At 38.1% G+C, this 18691-nt stretch overlaps 1 protein-coding gene across 8 annotated transcripts in view; it reads right to left on the bottom strand.

Annotated features, from left to right (window-relative positions):
- Positions 1-17120, bottom strand: part of map4k4 (mitogen-activated protein kinase kinase kinase kinase 4) — a 105080-nt gene extending 87960 nt beyond the window's left edge. For 7 of the 8 annotated variants that reach the window (XM_002934506.5, XM_004911785.4, XM_012957671.3 and 4 more), the window contains exons 1-2: positions 16721-17120; positions 16042-16107 (exon numbers count right to left, since the gene is read on the bottom strand). In XM_002934506.5, coding sequence (XP_002934552.1) covers positions 16042-16107; positions 16721-16777 — 123 coding nt within the window. In that variant the 5' untranslated portion in view covers positions 16778-17120. The remainder of the gene's footprint in view (positions 1-16041; positions 16108-16720) is intronic. The other variant, XM_004911783.4, reaches the window with a different exon arrangement.
- Between the last annotated feature and the right edge of the window lie 1571 nt (positions 17121-18691).

Below are 18691 nucleotides of genomic sequence, written 5' to 3'. Positions count from 1 at the left end.
TCATTATATTAACTGCTGAAAAACTCACAATGCTACAAGATAATAAGAAATAATAGACTTTTTACCTGCCCCAAATGTCTGCCACACCACAAACCTTGAGTGTTTGTATTAGACATACAAACATACTTATTTTAATGCATCGACAGAGGTATGCATTAAAGTTGCAGTTACAAGCACAGTTCCATCACTCAGCAGGCTACAACCCCACACTCAACCACCCTGCACCAGGTATGTTATCTTGTGCCTTGGCTAATAAGGCCAATACATCATATCTCACACACTCATGAAATTAAAATTTTATTGACACAAGAACCTACACTTAGGTTAAGCAACTATGTTCATTCAACAACATTTAATAGATGTCAAGTGCCTCTTCTTTCCTGCAGTAATTTGCAGTAATTAAGAAAAATCGCTAGATGTGCAATTGTTTGGTGTCCACTAAACCTTACAATAAATTGACGGATTTGTCATATCGCACTGAAATTCACCACCTTTAGGCTAATGTCAGACCAGGCGTATGGCGTATATTTTAAAAAACGCTTGCTGAAAATACCGCCATGCGCCTGCTACCTGTGCCTGCACCCGAATGAATGGAATACGCTCGGGTGCAGGCACATACAGACAAAATATGCATAACATTTCAGCTATATGTCCCTGCACCGGAGCGTATGCCACTTTGCATTCTCTTGCAAAGTGGAAAAGAAGCTGCTACTAGTACCGTGTTTCCCCGAAAATATGCACTAGGTCTTATTTTCAGGGGATGTCTTATTTTTCCATGAAGAAGAATACAGTACACATTTATTCCATCGTTTGGGCGAGATTTATCGCCCAGCCCTAGGTGGGTGTCTTATTTTCGGGGGGTGCCTTATTTTCCGAGGGGGGTGAAAAATCGGGGGGGTGCCTTACTTTCGGAGGATGTCCTATTTTCGGGGAAACAAGGTAGCTCTGTGTGTCTTCACACCTATAGTTCATAAACATATAACAGTGCAGTTCTGAGGTACAACATTTCCCAGTACTTCAGTTTCCTTTTAACCAGTTTTATTACATTCTTCTTCTTTTAAATAACAGCTTTTTTGCCTCTCTAATCATGTGCCTGTATCTAATGCTGTGTCATAAACTGCAGTCTTTTGTCATATTGTATGAAAAAGAATCCATACAGACAGCATTTGTCTGGGTCATTTGAAAGATTTCCTATTTGGTGACTATGACAGCTTACTGTTGGAAACACTTTAGCAAGAAGTGGCCCTAGGCTAGTGTCACAAGGTCACTTGGTGTGGTATTTTAAAACCAAAGATCCTCTGTACAGCAAGCAATAAAGCAATGAAACTAGCCTCTGGTGGAGAAGGGCACAAGGGCTCATTTACTTAGCAAGTGCAAAGTGGGGGGTGGGATCAGCACAGACTTTTTTTTATTTAGCCATAGCGCAACTTTCTTTCCCAGAATTCTAGTAAAATTGCACATCACTAATCAGAACAAATGTTTCCACCAAATATAAAATGTGCTCCACTTAGATTGCAAATTCACAGCGAAGATACAGGCATGAACTTACACAACCAGAAAGTGTATGCAACCCAAGATGCAAGTGCTTAGCACACAGAAACTCCCTGTACATAACACCATTCAAGGCATATGCTGAGTACAAAGTTCCCTTGAACCAAATGCTCTGCACACTGCAACTTGGCCTAATTCATAGTGGCACAGAATGCTTATGGGCTTAGTTATCAGTTTTCGAGTTTGTGAATTTTAGTTTGTTTTTTCTACATCAAATAAACTCACATATCGAATGCTCGCTTATTTATTAATAAGGAAAATTTGTTTGAATAAAAATAAAAAATACTTTGAGTTTGAGTATATGGCTTATGACAACTCCCATTGACTTCTATATAAACTCGCAAGCTTTTAGATGCTGACTTTGACATCTGAGTTTCTGTTTTTTTGAACTTAACTGATAATTAATACCAGACATTTGAGTTTTGAACCATAACTCAAATTTGAGTTTAAGCGCAATAAAACTTGAAATCGAGAAAAAAAAAACCTCAACTGTTGATAAATCACCCCTTTAGTGGAAGGGCGGTGTGACTAATTAATACATTTATTAATTCATAAATAGATACTATATTTAAAGGGAATATCACCAGCAACAATACTTATCACATTATTAGCCTACCATTGCCTACAAAGGATTTTATTTTATGGTTAAAACTAAGAACTTTTTTTTTTTACATACATAAACTTGCATAGATAAGAAATGACTAATAAAAAAAGGGGGACCAGGGAATGTGCATTGATTAAACCCCTCTCTTTTGTAGGTTTGTAGCTAACTTCACCATATCAGTCACACTTCCATTATACTTTTTTATATTTTTACATAGCCTTGGAGTACTCAAACAACCCCTCCTTTTACTGCCTGTAAAGGTGACACAAGTCTTATGAAAGCCTAGCTTTATTTCCTGTTACTCAATGGTGACTGGTCTAGACAGTCATCAGATATTTCTCCCATTACGGTGTAAAACATTAGGTAATGCTTTACACCGTAATGTAGAGCATTACTGAACACGTAACCAAACATTTTTGTTACAAAAATAAAGAAAAAGTTTAGTTTTATTGAAATAGCCTCAACTGCAAGGATTGGTCTTCAGAGACCAAAAAAATAGGAGTCTACTATATAAGCGGACTACATACAGGGTGTCTTTTCTTGCACTGTATTTTAGTGGAGATATATGCCAAAAATCGCCCTTGTTAACTCACATTTACTTTGGGCTTAGAAGTATTGAAGTCATTGGTTGCAGGGATTCTTTTAGCCAATTCTCAATCAGCTAAGATATGGCAGTGGAGAAAACGCTGTGTGTGCACTCTACACCTTCTTTACAGTGTATCTCTAAACCTGCATGATCATATGAGAAATGCAAAACTGACTGTGGCAAAATAGTGCCAATATGTCAAATCCTGTGTAATAATATAGGATTGTAGAGCACACCTGCACTGAAAGGGTTTTACAATAAAGCTATTAGCAGATATCTGGTTCTATGTGTTAAGCATCCTCTTTGCCAGATTAAGGCTGTGCAGTGTAGTTAGATGTAGCCAAATATACCTTCTATTTATTGTCTGTATTCTGAGTCAGAGCTCCATACAGTTATCGCAGTACACATTCGTAAACATATTTAAGAATGTCTCTAGCAGAGCTGTTTATTATCTGACAGGCCCATAACCTACTGGGACAAAGAGGTCATACAATATGCTTATGCATTGACCTTGGAGAGTTGTATGTAGTCCAGGGGCTCCAGCTGGACAGCCCCGATTCACCACGCTCTGGTTTCCTTAAAACAAATTTATACAAGTGCTATTGTGCATGGAGAAACAGTTTTGAAAACTTGGTCTTCCTTGGGGGCTCTGGCACATGGGGAGATTAGTCACCCGCGACAAATCTCCCCGAAATGCCATCCCACCGGCGAAAATGTAAATCGCCGGTGGGATGGCATACGCGGTGCCGCAATTTCAAGGAAATCAAGGAAGTTTCCTCTCAAGGCAACTTCCGCAATTTCAACGCCATCCCACTGGCGATTTACATTTTCGCCGGTGGGATGGCAATTCGGGGATATTAGTCACCTGCGAACAGGGAGATTTGACGTGGGTGACTAATCTCCCCGTGTGCCAGAGCCCTTAAAGCCACACATATGGTTGATTGTCATGTTATCTCAACTGTCTTTTCAGTATTACTGCCAAGGAACTGGGTAACTCTTCCCTTTTTTTTTTTTATTTATTTTAGATTTCGAAAGATAATTCATTTTGGCTCAGTTAGTATGAATAGAATCACAATCTTTCAAAAATGTAAAATAAATAAATAATAATTTAACAAAAAAGGAAGAGTTATCCAATCCCTCAGCAGTAATACTGAAAAAAAAAAAAGACAGTTGAGATAACATGACAGTTCCTGTTAAAGAGATATAAAAGGGAAGGCTAGTCTTGTTAAAAATGAGAGCAAATAAAAATTGCTTCCTCTGATCTTTCATAAATGCAGTTCCAAGGACAAGCTCTATTAGCTAATACATGTAGCAATTTAAGCAAATTACAATAAACTCTTAACACAATGGTGCAAATTTATTAAAAAGTGAGTTTAGAGCTTAATACATAAAAACTCACCCACTTTCTATTCTTTCCTATGAGATTTTTAGAAGTGTATTTATCAAATGGTAAGTTCTAGGTTTCACCCATTGATAAATACACTTCTAAAAATCCCATTGGAATTAATAGAATGTGGGTGTTTTATGTAATAAGCTCCAAATTCACATTTTGATAAATCTGCCCCTATGTGTCATTACCTCCACTTAAATGGAACAGTGAAATATTTAAAAAAAAAAAGGGCACTTGCAAAAACATTGGGCACTTGCAAAGAGCAACGTCAGACTGTAAAGACAGGGCCCCAATGTGGGCTGCACCTCCTGCTGCTCCCTGCCTTGTTCTCCAAAAAATAGACCTGCAAAGGTAGTAAATAGACCTGCAAAGGTAGTAGGCAAAATGGGGTCCCTTACATACCTCCCCCCACCAACAAAGGTCTGTTTTTGCACACTGCATGGTGCACTGTAAATCAGTCTGATGTATTTGCAAAGGACTGTTTTACAGGAACCCCTGCATAGCATCATAAGTAGCTTTTATTCAAAATTGATAGTGGTTGCAGCCATTTTGAGGGACAAAACAAATGCACAAACTAAAAACAACACCCAGTTACAAAATACAGTGGGGCTCATTTATTTAACATAGTAACCCACAACAAACAGTGAGCAGTTGGCTTTGGCTCTTATAAAACAACTAGATTTTCTCCATTATTTCACACATTCATGCAAAGAATCCATTGAACTCTTCTAACTTGTTGAGGAATTACATCATACACAACTACATTTGGTACATCTATGGTATCAGTAAATATACTGTATATGCTATAATTGGATTTATAAAAAGTACCTATTAGGGGCTGATTTTTATCAAAGTTCAAGGTTCAAATATTTTCGAATTAGGGTATACAAAACTTAAAATATTTAATAGTTAAGTGCACAAAAATTTGAAAAACTCAAATGTAAAAGTTAATAGGAGTTGTCCTAAGCAAAATTTAAGCCATTTCTTCAATTCAAATTATCTTAGAAGTTTGTAGACCCATTGAAAATAATGTGTAGAATACAAATTTTAAATTCTAATTCTTATAAATAAGTGTAGGGACCCATAGGGTTAATATACCCCTATGGCTTTAAACCCTACCACTTTCTTCTTTATTATGTTACTGGGCAAGACCCATGTATCTAGTTTGCTATTTGCATATATACAATATAGGGGTGATAGGTGCCATTTAAGTCATACATGGGATTTTGTCATGATAAATCGCAAATATACAAAGACAACTATTTACTTTGTGGGAATTACAAAGTATGGTGTATACAAGCATGATTGTCACTGTTCGCAAATGAGCCCCAATAAACAATTAGCCTAAATATGATGGGAGAACTTGTGTATTCTGTGTGATACATGTCTTTAAAGTTATAGAGCAGTATTGTCAATAGATCACTAGTCCTTTAACCGGGTTAGACATTAACAAAATTAAATACAAACAAAGGAAAGGGATGTCTGACATCAATCCATTGACATCCTGTGGTACTGCCCATTCTCAGTGTGCTGCATTGAGAAACAAAGCTAAGGAATAATTAAGACATTAGCAGAAAGTGAGATAACATATGCAGCTGATGCTACAGAGCTTATATATGTGTATTTTTTTTTTCCCCTCAGATGAAGTCCGCACACAATACTCTTGCCAGCTGAGGGTGCAAGGTCAAAGCTTTCATTTATAGAAGATAAAGTACCAGCACTCCGTGTATCATAAATAATAATTGTGCTTTTTTTTCCACAATTGTGCTGAAAATTCCAACGTTTTGGTCCCACTAGGGGACCTAGTTATCCTTGATAAAGGTCCCCTAGTGGGACCCAAACGTTGGAATTTTCAGCACAATGGTGGAATAAAAGTACAATTATTATTTATGATACACAGAGTGCTGGTCCTTTATCATTATATATATTACACACACATACATACATACACACATACATAGTCTTTGAGAAAGGCTGCAGTGGTAGCCGAAACGTTAGACACAATTTTTGAATAAATCTTTATGTACTTTCATAAGTCCTGTGAGTGCGGTGCCAGTAACTTTCTGTTACTTTACTCCATTTTTTAGACTGCACCCAGGCATCTTTGAACTTTGTTTGTCGAGAGTGCCTGTCATTATATTCTGTAATACACATACATACATACATACATACATACATACATACATACATAGTATATTTTAAGTCTGTCCCTAAGCTCAGTGACTTATAGCAGCACAAAGCAGTGCAGTGAATCAGCAAAAAAGAAGATGGGGAGCTACTGGAGACATCTTTGCAGGCACAGATCTTCCCCACTAAGGGTTGTGGTTGCCTTAGGCTGGAAATGAATCCAAAACATATGGTTAAACATATCCAGACATTCCTTGTTGATCTTTAGTTATCCTTTAAATACATAACCCCTTTAATTTTTAGAGGGGCTAGTGGTGCTGCGAAAAATAAATAAAAATTCTATGAAAATGACATTTGCTTCACTTTAGGGCAATGGTTCCCAAGGGGGACCAGTTTTGGTAAAATATGGAGGGAATGCCTGTTTGCTCCCCTTGATACTACTGGAAGGCAAGTAAGTTCTAGAACTGACTATCCTTGATATTTATGGCACTATGGTCAATTATTTATTCATTAGCATTTTTAAAGTTTTAAAGGAGATGGAAAGGAAAAACTAAGTAAGCTTTATCAGAAAGGTCTATGTAAATACAGCCATAAGCACTCACACTGCACTGAGTTCCCTGTCAAAAGATTAGTTGTGTCTGTTTTCCTCTGCCAGAGACAGCAGCTCTTTGCTTTCTGCTCTTTCCTGCTCCCCCCTCCCTCAAGAATGCTAAGAACTCACTCCCCCCCCCCTTAGGATTGTGGATCTGAGCCAATCAGCAGGAAGCTGACTCATAGGGGGGTAATTCACAAAAGTGGAGATAGCCCTTTTTTGGAGTAAAAGTGGTGGAAAAAGTGGTGGAAAACACTTTCTACAGATTCACAAACAGAAATCCGCCTAAATTCCGACTCAACCGCCACTTTTCCGTTTTTGGTGAAAGAAAGACAGTTTACAGACACTTTTGTGAATTTTTCTTTTAAAACGACATTTATACGACGTTTTAACAACATTTTTTCCCCGACATTTTAAAAATGGAGTAAAGCTCAGTGTAACTTGTTTGGTTTCACCCAGTCTCCAATTCACACCTCTGGTAGGAGCTCCATTAGCATATTAATGGAAATTAGTAGACTATTGTTAGGGGACAAGTCTCTGTCTAACCCTAGAACAATAGGTGCAAAAAGCCTCATTAACATTTTATAAACAAGAAAACACTGATTAAAAAAAAAGTTACATTTATATCTTATATATAAAAAGTTTTTACCTCACATTTGCATGATTATGCTAGTTTTAGCTTAATGGATGAGGCAATAATAACATTTTGAGTAAATATATTGTATACATTTTTATTTAAAGGAGAAGTAAAACCTCCCAGGCAAATTTTTAGTTTTAACAGCAGTGCCCCCTCTTTAATCACTTCACTGATATTTGCCCCAATTTATTTGTGCCCCCATAGCATGTCCAGAACTACAGAGCTGCTTAACAGCATTTCCTCTCCCCCCACCCCCCACCTTTAGCTGTGTCCCTTCTGTTCCCAGCAGCCATCTTGGATATCAGCAAACAGCAATGACAAATGGCAAATTAAATGAAAATCCTGCTGGTAAAATCCTTATTGCAAGGCTCATGTAGATGTGGGACTGGGTTTGATGGCACCGACAGATTTACTAAGAGCTAAAGACAAATTCATAAAAAAATGTCGGTAAAATGACAAAATCTGAAAACTTTCTGTTGAAAAGACAAATTCACAAAAGTGGAGATAGAAGTTTGTGAATTAGGTGGAAAATCCGACAAATCTATCTCCACTTTTATTTTGTCTCAATATCACCACTTTTGTGAATTTCCCCCATAGTCTTACTTACTTTCTTTACACAGCTCAGTGTTTTTTCTTCCTGTTTGGCTTCAGATCTTCTGAACAGGTGAAATATGGGGAGACTTAAGGGCACTATTAAGACAACTGAAGGTATGCCTGCAGCTTGAGATTAACTCTTTACTAGCCTTTCCTTCTCCTTTAACAAAGCTATGTCTGACAAGGTCTCAAGAGTAGTTGAACTTAAAAAGCAAGAAAAACACTGGTTGAGCAAAGGTTCCCAAACTATTGGTCACGGAGGCAACAAAGTTCTAGAAAAAGCTGCAGTTACAAAGCACAACGGCCCTCACATTCTTACATTATATGCAGGCACAAGCATTTATTAATATATCAGTATTTATGGAATTCAAATAAATAAAAATGTTTGCATCTACTTCACAGGCAGTCACATAAAAACTACATTTTACAAAATCAGTGCAGAAAGGCTTAATTGCACCCACATATAAAATATCTGTGGTCATTGAACCAAACAGCGCTCCTTGCACGCAGACAGCTGAAAATCCATAATATTTACTGCTCAATGGCAATTGCATAAAACAGTTTAAAAGACAATTACAGATAACAATATTAGCCCTCACTTATTACATGCAGTGCCTTGTAAAAGCAAAAAAAAAAAATAAGCAAATATTTTTTAGGAACTTAAGTTTTTTTTCTAATGAAAGAACCCATTAGTTGTAGGTATTACTAAGCAAGAATGTTAAAAGCCTTCTCTCTTTACAAACATGCCCCCAAATATCCTGACTCACTGGTACTTAATGACATTCATTACTCCATTATGGTTTACCTGCTTACCTGAAAGCATCACTCTTAAAGTAGAAGGAAAGGCTAGTAAAGAATTAATCTCAAGCTGCAGGCATACCTTCAGTTGTCTCAATAGAGCCCTTAAGTCTCCCCATATTTCAACCGTTCAGATGATCAGAAGCCAAACAGGAAGAAAAAACACTGAGCTGTGTAAAGAAGATTCCCATAATGCATAGCTCCTGCACCGAGACCAGCTCTTTAGTCAGCACATGCGTACTTTATCCTTCTTGTGAGCGTGCGCTCGTCCCCTGAAGCTGGCTCTGTCTCTGGCACTAGCATAACTATGCTGATACACACAAAGAAATTTCGCACATGCGCAGAAGATTGACAAGGGTGACGCAATCACGAAAAAAATGGCAGACGCGATCTACTAAAGAAACTCTTAGATTAAATGATTGACTATTCGCTTTCAAGAAGGTTTTCTGAAAACAAAGGTAGCGATCTGGGAGAGGGAAATGAGACAAATGAAATAAGCAACTTTGTAAAAGCACCCTTTCCTTGTCCTATAAGGACTGCATTGCTTCCAGCCCAAAGGAAGAAGCGCTCTCCACTGAAAATCCAGGAGGTTTTCAGGGCAACAACAGATTTTGTTTTTATGCCCACATTTTAGTGCAACACTACAACGGTCAAAAATTCCTTTCCATAGTATGCAATGGTTTGGCATTACTCTTAAGGGCAGGGGTTCCCAACCTTTTATACAACTGGGCAACATTGAAATGGAAAAAGAATTGGGGAGCAACATAAGCATGAAAAATGTTCCAGGGGTGCCAAATAAGAGCTATGAATGGCTATTTGGTAGCCCTTATGTGAAATGGCAGCTTACAGCAGACTCTGGTCGGCAGTACATCTGAATTTTTATGCAACCAAAACCTGCCTTCAAGTCAGGAAATCAAAAATAAGCATCTGATTTGAGGCCACTGGGAGCAACATCCAAGGGGTTGGTGAGTAACATATTGCTCATGAGCCACTGGCTGGGGAACACTGCTTAAGGGCAAGGTTGTGGCCAAATTTGCCTAGCAATGTGATTCATTTTCACGAAAGTGTGTCACTATCGCTTTTATGAAAGATTTTCAATAGTTTAGTATAATCTATATATAATTGCTACTATAATCAGTATCTGCCTGGCTGCTTACATCCTCTGCATTTCTACCTCCTGAAACAATTTAGCAGAAGCCAGCTAATTAACGAGGCATTATAACCACTTTTTCAAGATGCTCAATGAATAGACCTTCTGCTGAACATACTTTTTGTCTATTGTTTTAAATCACAAAAAATTATCTAGCTAGGTAGTCAAACTGGGGGAAAAGAATCATATAGAAGGCAGGGAGCTGAGTTTTCCTCCTTCCATTCTCAGCACTTCCTAGTGGTTTTAAGCAAACTTCTGTTAAGAAAGTACCCAGGAGTTCAAAAGGAAAACTGCCTTTAAATGAAGGATATGCCCATAACGATTTCCTCCCAGATTTAACAAAGACTTGCAGAGAAACTGTCAAGCGTATTTATTTGTTTTGTCTGGCTTATAGTCTGTTTCCCAGTACAAATCAGCAAATCATATGTATGTATGTATATATGTATGTACAGACTGAGTGGATAAAAAACATGAGCATTATGTAGAAATTGCTCACTACGACAGGATAAGTGGTTAGAGTATACAAAGTGAATAAATGGTTTTAAGGCACAAACAATGGCATGAACCATCATTTAAGCCTGAGTGGGTGTGTGATATTAAATACACACACAAAACACAGCACATATATATATATATATATATTTATATATTAATAATTTACAGCATATATATTTATATATTATATATATATAATTTATATATATATTATATATATATATATATATATATTTATATATATATTTATTTATTTACATGGAAATGACTTTCACATTTTTTCTGTATGTATATCCAGTTACCAGAATCAGTGTGAAAATCCTGCAAATAGGTTTTGAGTTTGCAATAAGTTCTTAAATACCATGTACTTGTCAATCACACCTAGATTCCTGACCTATTCACTGCCTTCTGAGTCAGCACTTTACAGGCAAACTCTCCCTGTCGCTTCATTAAGCTTGGAACAAAGACCTAAGAAATCATTGGTGAACAATGATCATATCTAGATGCCATCCTTCATTCAATTAATAAAGAAGAAAAAAATGAACTCTTGAGTAAAGTTTAAGAAAATAGAACATGCAGGCAGTGAGCACTTGTTTCCATTAAGAGGAAACCTACAGCCCTAAGAACAAGTCCAGGCATGTCAAATAGCAATGCATCCAACACAATTTACCAGCAAAGACAATTTTTTTTTTTTGCTGCACCTGTATGGTACTTGTGCACAGTGCAGGGATTCCCAACCTGCTAATGACTTCTGGATGACAGAGGCTGCTGGGAGGCCTAATTCCAGGACAGGATGGTTTAGTTTAGGATTACCCAAGATGAACATTTATAAACCGGGCGAATAAAACACAGTAAAAAAAAATTACTTGTATAAGAAGGTGTTATTACATTCAACAATCAAATTGGAATTGCAGTCAGCTCAAAACAAAATACATCACTTTCCTTGGATGCTTTCTCAGCAGACGCCTCCATACCTGTAAAATCCCCAAGCCAAAAAAGACACACCAAATGATGGACAATAAAGATGCCGATACATGAGCAGAATTACTGTGCCTGTGTATAGGGCCCTCTGACCAACCAATTTGGGTGAAAACTGTCCAGGGGTCTACTCGACAGGTATGAAAATCCCTTTGGATGTCGATGCGGTACTCAGACAAGTCTTAAAAGGCCCTAATTGATGATAATATCAATTTTATGGTCAACTCAGTCCCAGATCCGCTTGTTTGTAAATCTTACAAAATGAGTGAACTGGCCATGTATGGCCACTTTTATTTGCAAAAAGAAAAAAAAGGGGGGGGCAGATTTTTTGCCAAATACCTGTGTAACAAATTATGTGAAAGTGCAAAACGTACTTCTCAGGTTGGGCAAGGATTCAGTACATAAATACACAAATTAGATAAATAGTATTTAATAATTGGTGCTGGAAAGGTAAATCAGAATTTCATGGTTACTGTAGCAACCAACACAAAAAAAACCTGTCATAGCTAAGCAACTGTTAAGGGGCAGGCTCAGTTGCCTTTTTTAAAATCTGCACATTTCTGTTCACATTATCAGAAGCAGAAAAAAAAGTAGGAAAAAAGTTGATGATTTCTATCCTTTAAACCCTAGGGAAATATACTGTATTGTTAAGACATTAATAATGAAAATTTAATCCTAAACTAAAGTAATATGCATTGATTCAAAGATAAATTATAGCTGTTAATGCAACCCATTTAAGTATACATAGGTAGCCCATATATTTGGACATTGCTGTGACTGACTATTCTTTTCAGAAAATTAAACACAACCTAAATCAAGGCCAGTCAGTTTAAAAGAGCAAAGAGGCATTTTATAAATACCATGTCAAACAGCGGGTGGCTGTGCTGGAGCTTAGCAATGTACCTATCTATTCCAAGTTATATACTGTTTTGGTTCAAAAGCATTTCCAGAACACTCAAGTTACACTCAAATGATTGTTCCAAAGTTCCAAAGCCAATGCATTACTGATGAGTGTAAAGGTATGATGTGCTTTGAGAAAGAGCTGTAGACATTCTGGGAATGAAGCACTTCGCACAGTACTACTATACCTCCTCCAAGGGTTGGGTATGGGTGTACTTGGTACTTGGCATTTTTACCTCTTTGTATTCATACATTGCTTTTATTTTTTGTACACAGAACTGGATTTTAGCCTTATGATTCAGCATATTTGTTATTTGGTTGCACACAGAATTTACTGAATTCATTAACAATATCTGATCTTTACTTTATATATTGCCATTTATAAATCTGAAGTTCTTTGCACAGAATATAATACCACTGAATGGACCAGCAATACCTGTTATTCTACAAGCCTTGTAAAATACATAGATTTCTCATCCAATCACAGTATAGAAGAAACATACAATCTCTGTTTTAATAACCTATTAATTATGGTAATAGCTAAATACCAAAAGTCTTCTCTACATATCCTAGGCCTTCCCTACCTATGAAAATAGTCAACCTCTGCAGCACAGTATCTGTTTCATCATCACCAGGCCTCATGAAATCCAGAACTCGCGACCTTGCCTTGCGGTCATTACAAGCACACACATACACATTAGTGTTCAAAATACAGGCACACACAATTTTCAGAAGAAAAGGTAATTTCTGTTTCCGCATGCACACTTCTCTCTCTCATATTAAATTTATTCCAAAAGAATAAAAAAGTTATCATAACTGGTCAATCACTTTCTTAACAGTCAAACCTAACACAAACAGAGGGCTGAAAGGGGGACATGTCCCCCTAAGAAATAATTCCAATTTCTTTTCCATTGTGTTTGTTAAGCAAAATTAAATTCACATGCTATATAAATGAAATATATATCTTGTTTCCTTCAGTCTTGGGAATATACAATCACAGCCAGCAGACAGCTGCCATTTTGTGGGCACTGTTATTACAGCAAGCTTTGTATCACCCCAAAATCTTGTGTATGTGCCAGAATGGGGGACCTGATGCCCTTGCCCATGCACTGGCTACACAATTGGATGGTGAGAAGGTAGGGAGAATGTGAGTGCTGAATGGAAAGTTTAAGTAATTGTCTGGCAGGCAGTATATGATTGACAGCTGGGATTTTTAAATGCATTTATAATGGGCTTGAATGTGTTAATATAAAAATGAATTTTGGTTTTTATGTTTAATTTGAAAAGGACTTTTATTATACAGCGCTTCATGCCTGGGTGACAGGTCCACTTGAAACAAAAAAAATATCTGTAAAGTTATTTAATAAACAACAAATGAGAGTAGAAGGGCCCTTAAGGAGTTTGTTTGATCACCAATATTGTTATGCTAATTAGCATTTATTAGACACTACAATTTAAAAGTGACTGAATAGAAAGCATCTCACATTATGTAACCTAATGTAATAATTAAAAAATAATAAACATAATAAGTTCCTTTTAGTAGCACACAGGCAAAGGTAAGGGAATATAAATTGGTAGGATGTAGTACAAATTCAATACACATAAGAATGGTCAAAATCTACCAATACAGACCTCCTGGGGGCGATCAATCAGGTGCAGGGATACAGGCCCCTGAACTTAAAGAAGAAATTAATGAAGAACAAACATGTTTTCCATTTAGGTAATTCTGAGGAGAAAGTGGCAAAATTTGATCCCTGAAAAAAACTTATGACCGCACACAGACCAATGGTCTACTCTTTAAATAGAAATCTTACTGATACTCAAAATGAGAATTTCACAGATTATGTGTCAGAAAACCTCCTTTGTATCTGCAGTTACAAAAAAAATTAAGCCACTACAGAAAAGTCAAAAGAAAATGTATATACATTGGTGCTTTTTTTCATTTACTCACTATATGGGTGTACAAGAAGAAATAGAGACACAATTCAGGCCAATTTAACCTCAAAGCCAGCGCATTAAAAGGTCAGATCAGAACAAGGATTCATGTGTCCTAACATCCAAGGACAAAACCTCCTTTATCAATAGTAAAGGTGCAACATAGAAACATGGTCATGCCCTGCAAATGACAAAGTAAAGTCAATAAATCAACTAAAGTGCACATGCAGCCATCTCTTTCCACTACAACAGAGCGGGTAACCTTAAAGGAAGCTATATTCTATTTATGCTCTGATGAAGATCATAAATTTGCAATCCAGTGAGGCGCAAACTACATGACAACAGTGTTCGGCAGTCGAGCTTACACTATGTCACTGCTGACGTTCCGGTGAGGTTTAATGAGCTAAGCAAAGTGTCCCAGGGGAAAGGCTCATAGCAACTTTCACAAGTGAGCATTTCAGCTGACATTCACATGTGGCTGCTTCTATTTCTGGCATGGCTACTAGTTTTGGCAACTTATTTTCAACAATAATTTTAACAATTAAAAAAAAAAAAAAAACACAAGGTAGTGACATGTTTAGAGACAGTCTAAAAGTCAGGAGTACCAAGCACTGTTGGTCAGCTTTGATTTACAGATAACCACTGGTAGATCATAGTCGATCATTACCTTTTGATAGCAGAATTGTTCTTTATGTCCTCACTGTATTTAATATGCCTTATACAGAGAGCAAAGGAACTGGAAGATTCCATATTTGTTACAGTTTATATAAATTAAAACACTTCCCTGTAAAGGCTGTATACTGTAACTATAGCTAACTCTATAATCTAGGTGTGCTTGTAATTAAAATTAAAAAAAAAAACCTAAATACGTAAATTATTAGATTATTTAAAACTGATCAAACACAGGCCATTAAGTATGTCTAGTCGCTAGCCAATTTCTTCATGCTACAACTGGGATAAGGTTTTGTCCCATCCTAATCAAGGTTTGCAGAAGACTCAGAACATATGCCTACTGAGATAAATATCCAACAGGAGTTTACAATGTTACTATTCAACACAAACCAATCAAACCTCTTTGTCAACATTTGTTCAGGTGTCACTTTTTTTTAACAATGTTATATATATATATATATATATAATGGTAACAGTGACCTTGAAGTCCCCAGAAAATCCAGCACCCACACCACTTGGTTTGTGCGGTGTGCTACACAAAAATATTCAGTTAATATTACCATATTCTTGTCTTGTATATTGTTAAGGCACATAACGTTGGGGTTGATAGTAAACGCATATATACTTTGTAGATGAATGTAATTTTGCAAAGTACACCAATTATGAAAGCCAACAAAAGTCTATATATTTAGTGAAAATGAGTGTAATAAACCACCTATCGGGCAATACAAGTATGCACAGACAAATGAGATATTCAAACCAAAATGACCAATGAAGATAACTGCAGCACTCTCCATGGGTGAAATCAGAATGCCACATGCCAGGCTGGGGCCTAGTCCAATCAGCATATTTGTACTGGACTCAAGAATGACAGGCCCATGATAGTTGCACCCTTTGCATACCCATCAGTTGACTTATAGTTTCCAGTATCCCACAAATGCGTTTTCTTCAAGAGGATGTTGCTGTTTTACCACTCCTGCACAAGACCTAAAGCATTATTTATTAAAATTCTAAATAAAATTTGATACACACCTTATATACTTGTCCATAGGTGCCATTTCCTACCACTTCCACTAATTCAAAGATGCCAGCTGGGTCCTGAAAAAGAAGCAAAAAAAAAAACCAAGATGTATAAAGCAGCACATGCAAGGGGGTTGGTGGGGAGGGGTGATGTTGGGGTAGGGGGACTGGTGCAGCTGTTGCTCCCTAATTTTCCTTTTTCCTCCACTTGAGGCACATGCCAACACATGCAAACAAAGGAAGCCAGGGTGAATGAGAGGAACTCTTCAGCACAGAAAACACCCCTGTGGCATATCAGGGATGCCCAGCCCCTGGTCCTCCAGCTGTTGCTGAAATACTCTCCTGCACTTTGGTGCCAGTGGGGTGGGTGCTGGGAGTTTTAGTATAATATCATCTGAAAGGCCACAGACTGAATTGTCTGGCTAATATAAACAGAATGCCCACAAAATGGGCAGAGAGACAAAGTCAGCCATAAACAAGGTAAGGAGGAAAGAAAGCTGCCCCCCACCGGCCTCCTACAACATACACAACAAGCAAGACTAAAAAGAAAAAATAGGGGCTCAGCCCAGCCTCCATCATTTGGGTGGGGGCCTGCTGCTGCTGCTGCGGCTGCTCCTCATCATTCAGGGCAAGGAATGAGCCAGCCGCCTTTGTACAAAGCCTGGATTCACACATGCCATGATTCACTCACCCTCAGAGACGACAGGTCTATATCCACAAGACTTTTGGCAGGCGAATCGTTGGCCATGGTCGCCACCCTCAGTATGTCTCAGCGGCAGCAGCCCCCCGTATGTATCCCCCCCGGACCCAGACACAACAGGGCGAGTCACGCTCTTCTCGCAATGTTCCAACTCCTCATTGGGTAGGGGAGCGTGGGGTCGTGCCTGGGTGCGGGCGCTCCCCGTCTCCTTTCCGTTCTTGTCTCACGCTTCCCCCCCCCCAACCTTTCTCCTATCGGCTGGCTGCTGCAGGGAAGGGATTTACACCATGTTGAGGTGGCAGCTCCCAGCACAGTGAGCCGGGCTGTTTCTCTCCCCTCCCTCTTTTCTTTCTTTCTTCCTCCCCTCGGACACACAGGCAGGCACTAAGGGGAGGAGGGTGTGGGGCAGCACAGCTGGGCGGGGTTCTGATGTGGCCCCGCCTACCGGGAGGGTTTACTTACTTTGCATTAGTAGGCAGAGCTGCCGGGTCCTAGCTCCAAATCTGTGGCCCTCCAGTTGATTTTTAACTGCAACACATAGTAGTCCGTCCATTTAATGCAACGCATTTTGTGTCACATTGGCCAGGACTGTGTAGAATAATTTTTCCATCCGATGGTTGAGGTTTTTGAGAAATCCCAACTACAGGCCATAATGCAGTTTTTGGAACTGCAGGATAATACTATAGGAAAATAATAGCAGTACAGGCACAATAAATAGAAGAAGTGTCACATTTTCACTACTGTTTTATTCATTTTACAAGTCAAAAACAGTTTTTTCTGACAAGGAAGTGTGTTCTGTCATTTAATGCTAAAGTCCAAAGACATTGACAGATTTGATAGGGGTGCTTCAAAACTATACAACATTTTACAAGTTGCCTTATGCATATGTCAGTAAAAAGAACATGGTCCACTCAACGTGCTACGCCAAGGGGTTCCTAATGAAGCGGGAGCTGTGCAAACAAAACTGAGGAGGATTGTGTGCCTGCTCATCAGAGAATGTGACTTTGGGACCTTTTAAGTGCATTTGTTTTTTATTAACTTGGTTGTATTTTTAAGGTGTGATTCAATGGGCTAAAAGCACTTGTATTTATCCGTACCACACTATTTTTCAAGCACATTTTCTTTGTAGGGCCTAACCAGACTGCATACATTGAGAAAAAGAGCCTGGCATCCAAGCCCCTTAAATGGAGCAGTGTACCCGAAACTCACCTCTTTATGACACAAAGTATATATTCAACTTGTATAACTGGGTCCAGTCGAGCGCAGTTTGGAAAGTAGCAGCTCTTGTGTTCATACAGTCTCTTCTTCAGAGTGCAAATGCATTTGCCAAAAGCCTGCTCATTGCCCATTAACACTGCTAAGTAGACAGGAGTTATACTGGCCCTCTAGCAAGGCATCAGAGTTTACTTGTTTTAACCCAGCAGCAGAGAAGTCATTGTATATTATCTGAAGAAAAACAATAAAATTATATTGCAATGTAGCATATTTTGTTCTTTAGCAGCAACATCCCACTTTGACTTACAGTTTACTATCAGTAATAGTATTGCTTGGGGTGGGGCTGTATATTTTACAATGTAATCCAGGTGTGATACAGAGGTTTGCATTGTTTCATCACTTTATCAGGGTTTAAGGGTAATGCCACAAAAGGCTGTTTCTCCTGTGAATGGCAGAGAACTGGCCAAAACCACCCCCATCAGCTCAGTGGAATAAGTGCCTTTTGGATTTTGCCGTGAAAATGCATACTTTAGTGCAGGAATACCCAACTTTTTTTACTCGTGAGCCACAGTCAAATGTAAAAAGACTTAGAAAGCATAATAAAAGTTCATGGAGGTGCCAAATAAGGGCTAAGATTGGCTATTAGGTAGCCTCTATGCACACTATCAGCTTACAGAAGGCTTTATTTGGTAGTAAATATTGTTTTTATTCAACCAAAATTTGCCACCAAGTCAGTAATTCAAAAAT

Source organism: Xenopus tropicalis, chromosome 2 (assembly GCF_000004195.4).
Source record: "Xenopus tropicalis strain Nigerian chromosome 2, UCB_Xtro_10.0, whole genome shotgun sequence".
Classification (NCBI taxonomy): Eukaryota; Metazoa; Chordata; class Amphibia; order Anura; family Pipidae; genus Xenopus; species Xenopus tropicalis.
The sequence above is the reverse complement of the archived record's forward strand: the minus strand, read 5'-3'. Positions and strand labels throughout refer to the sequence as shown.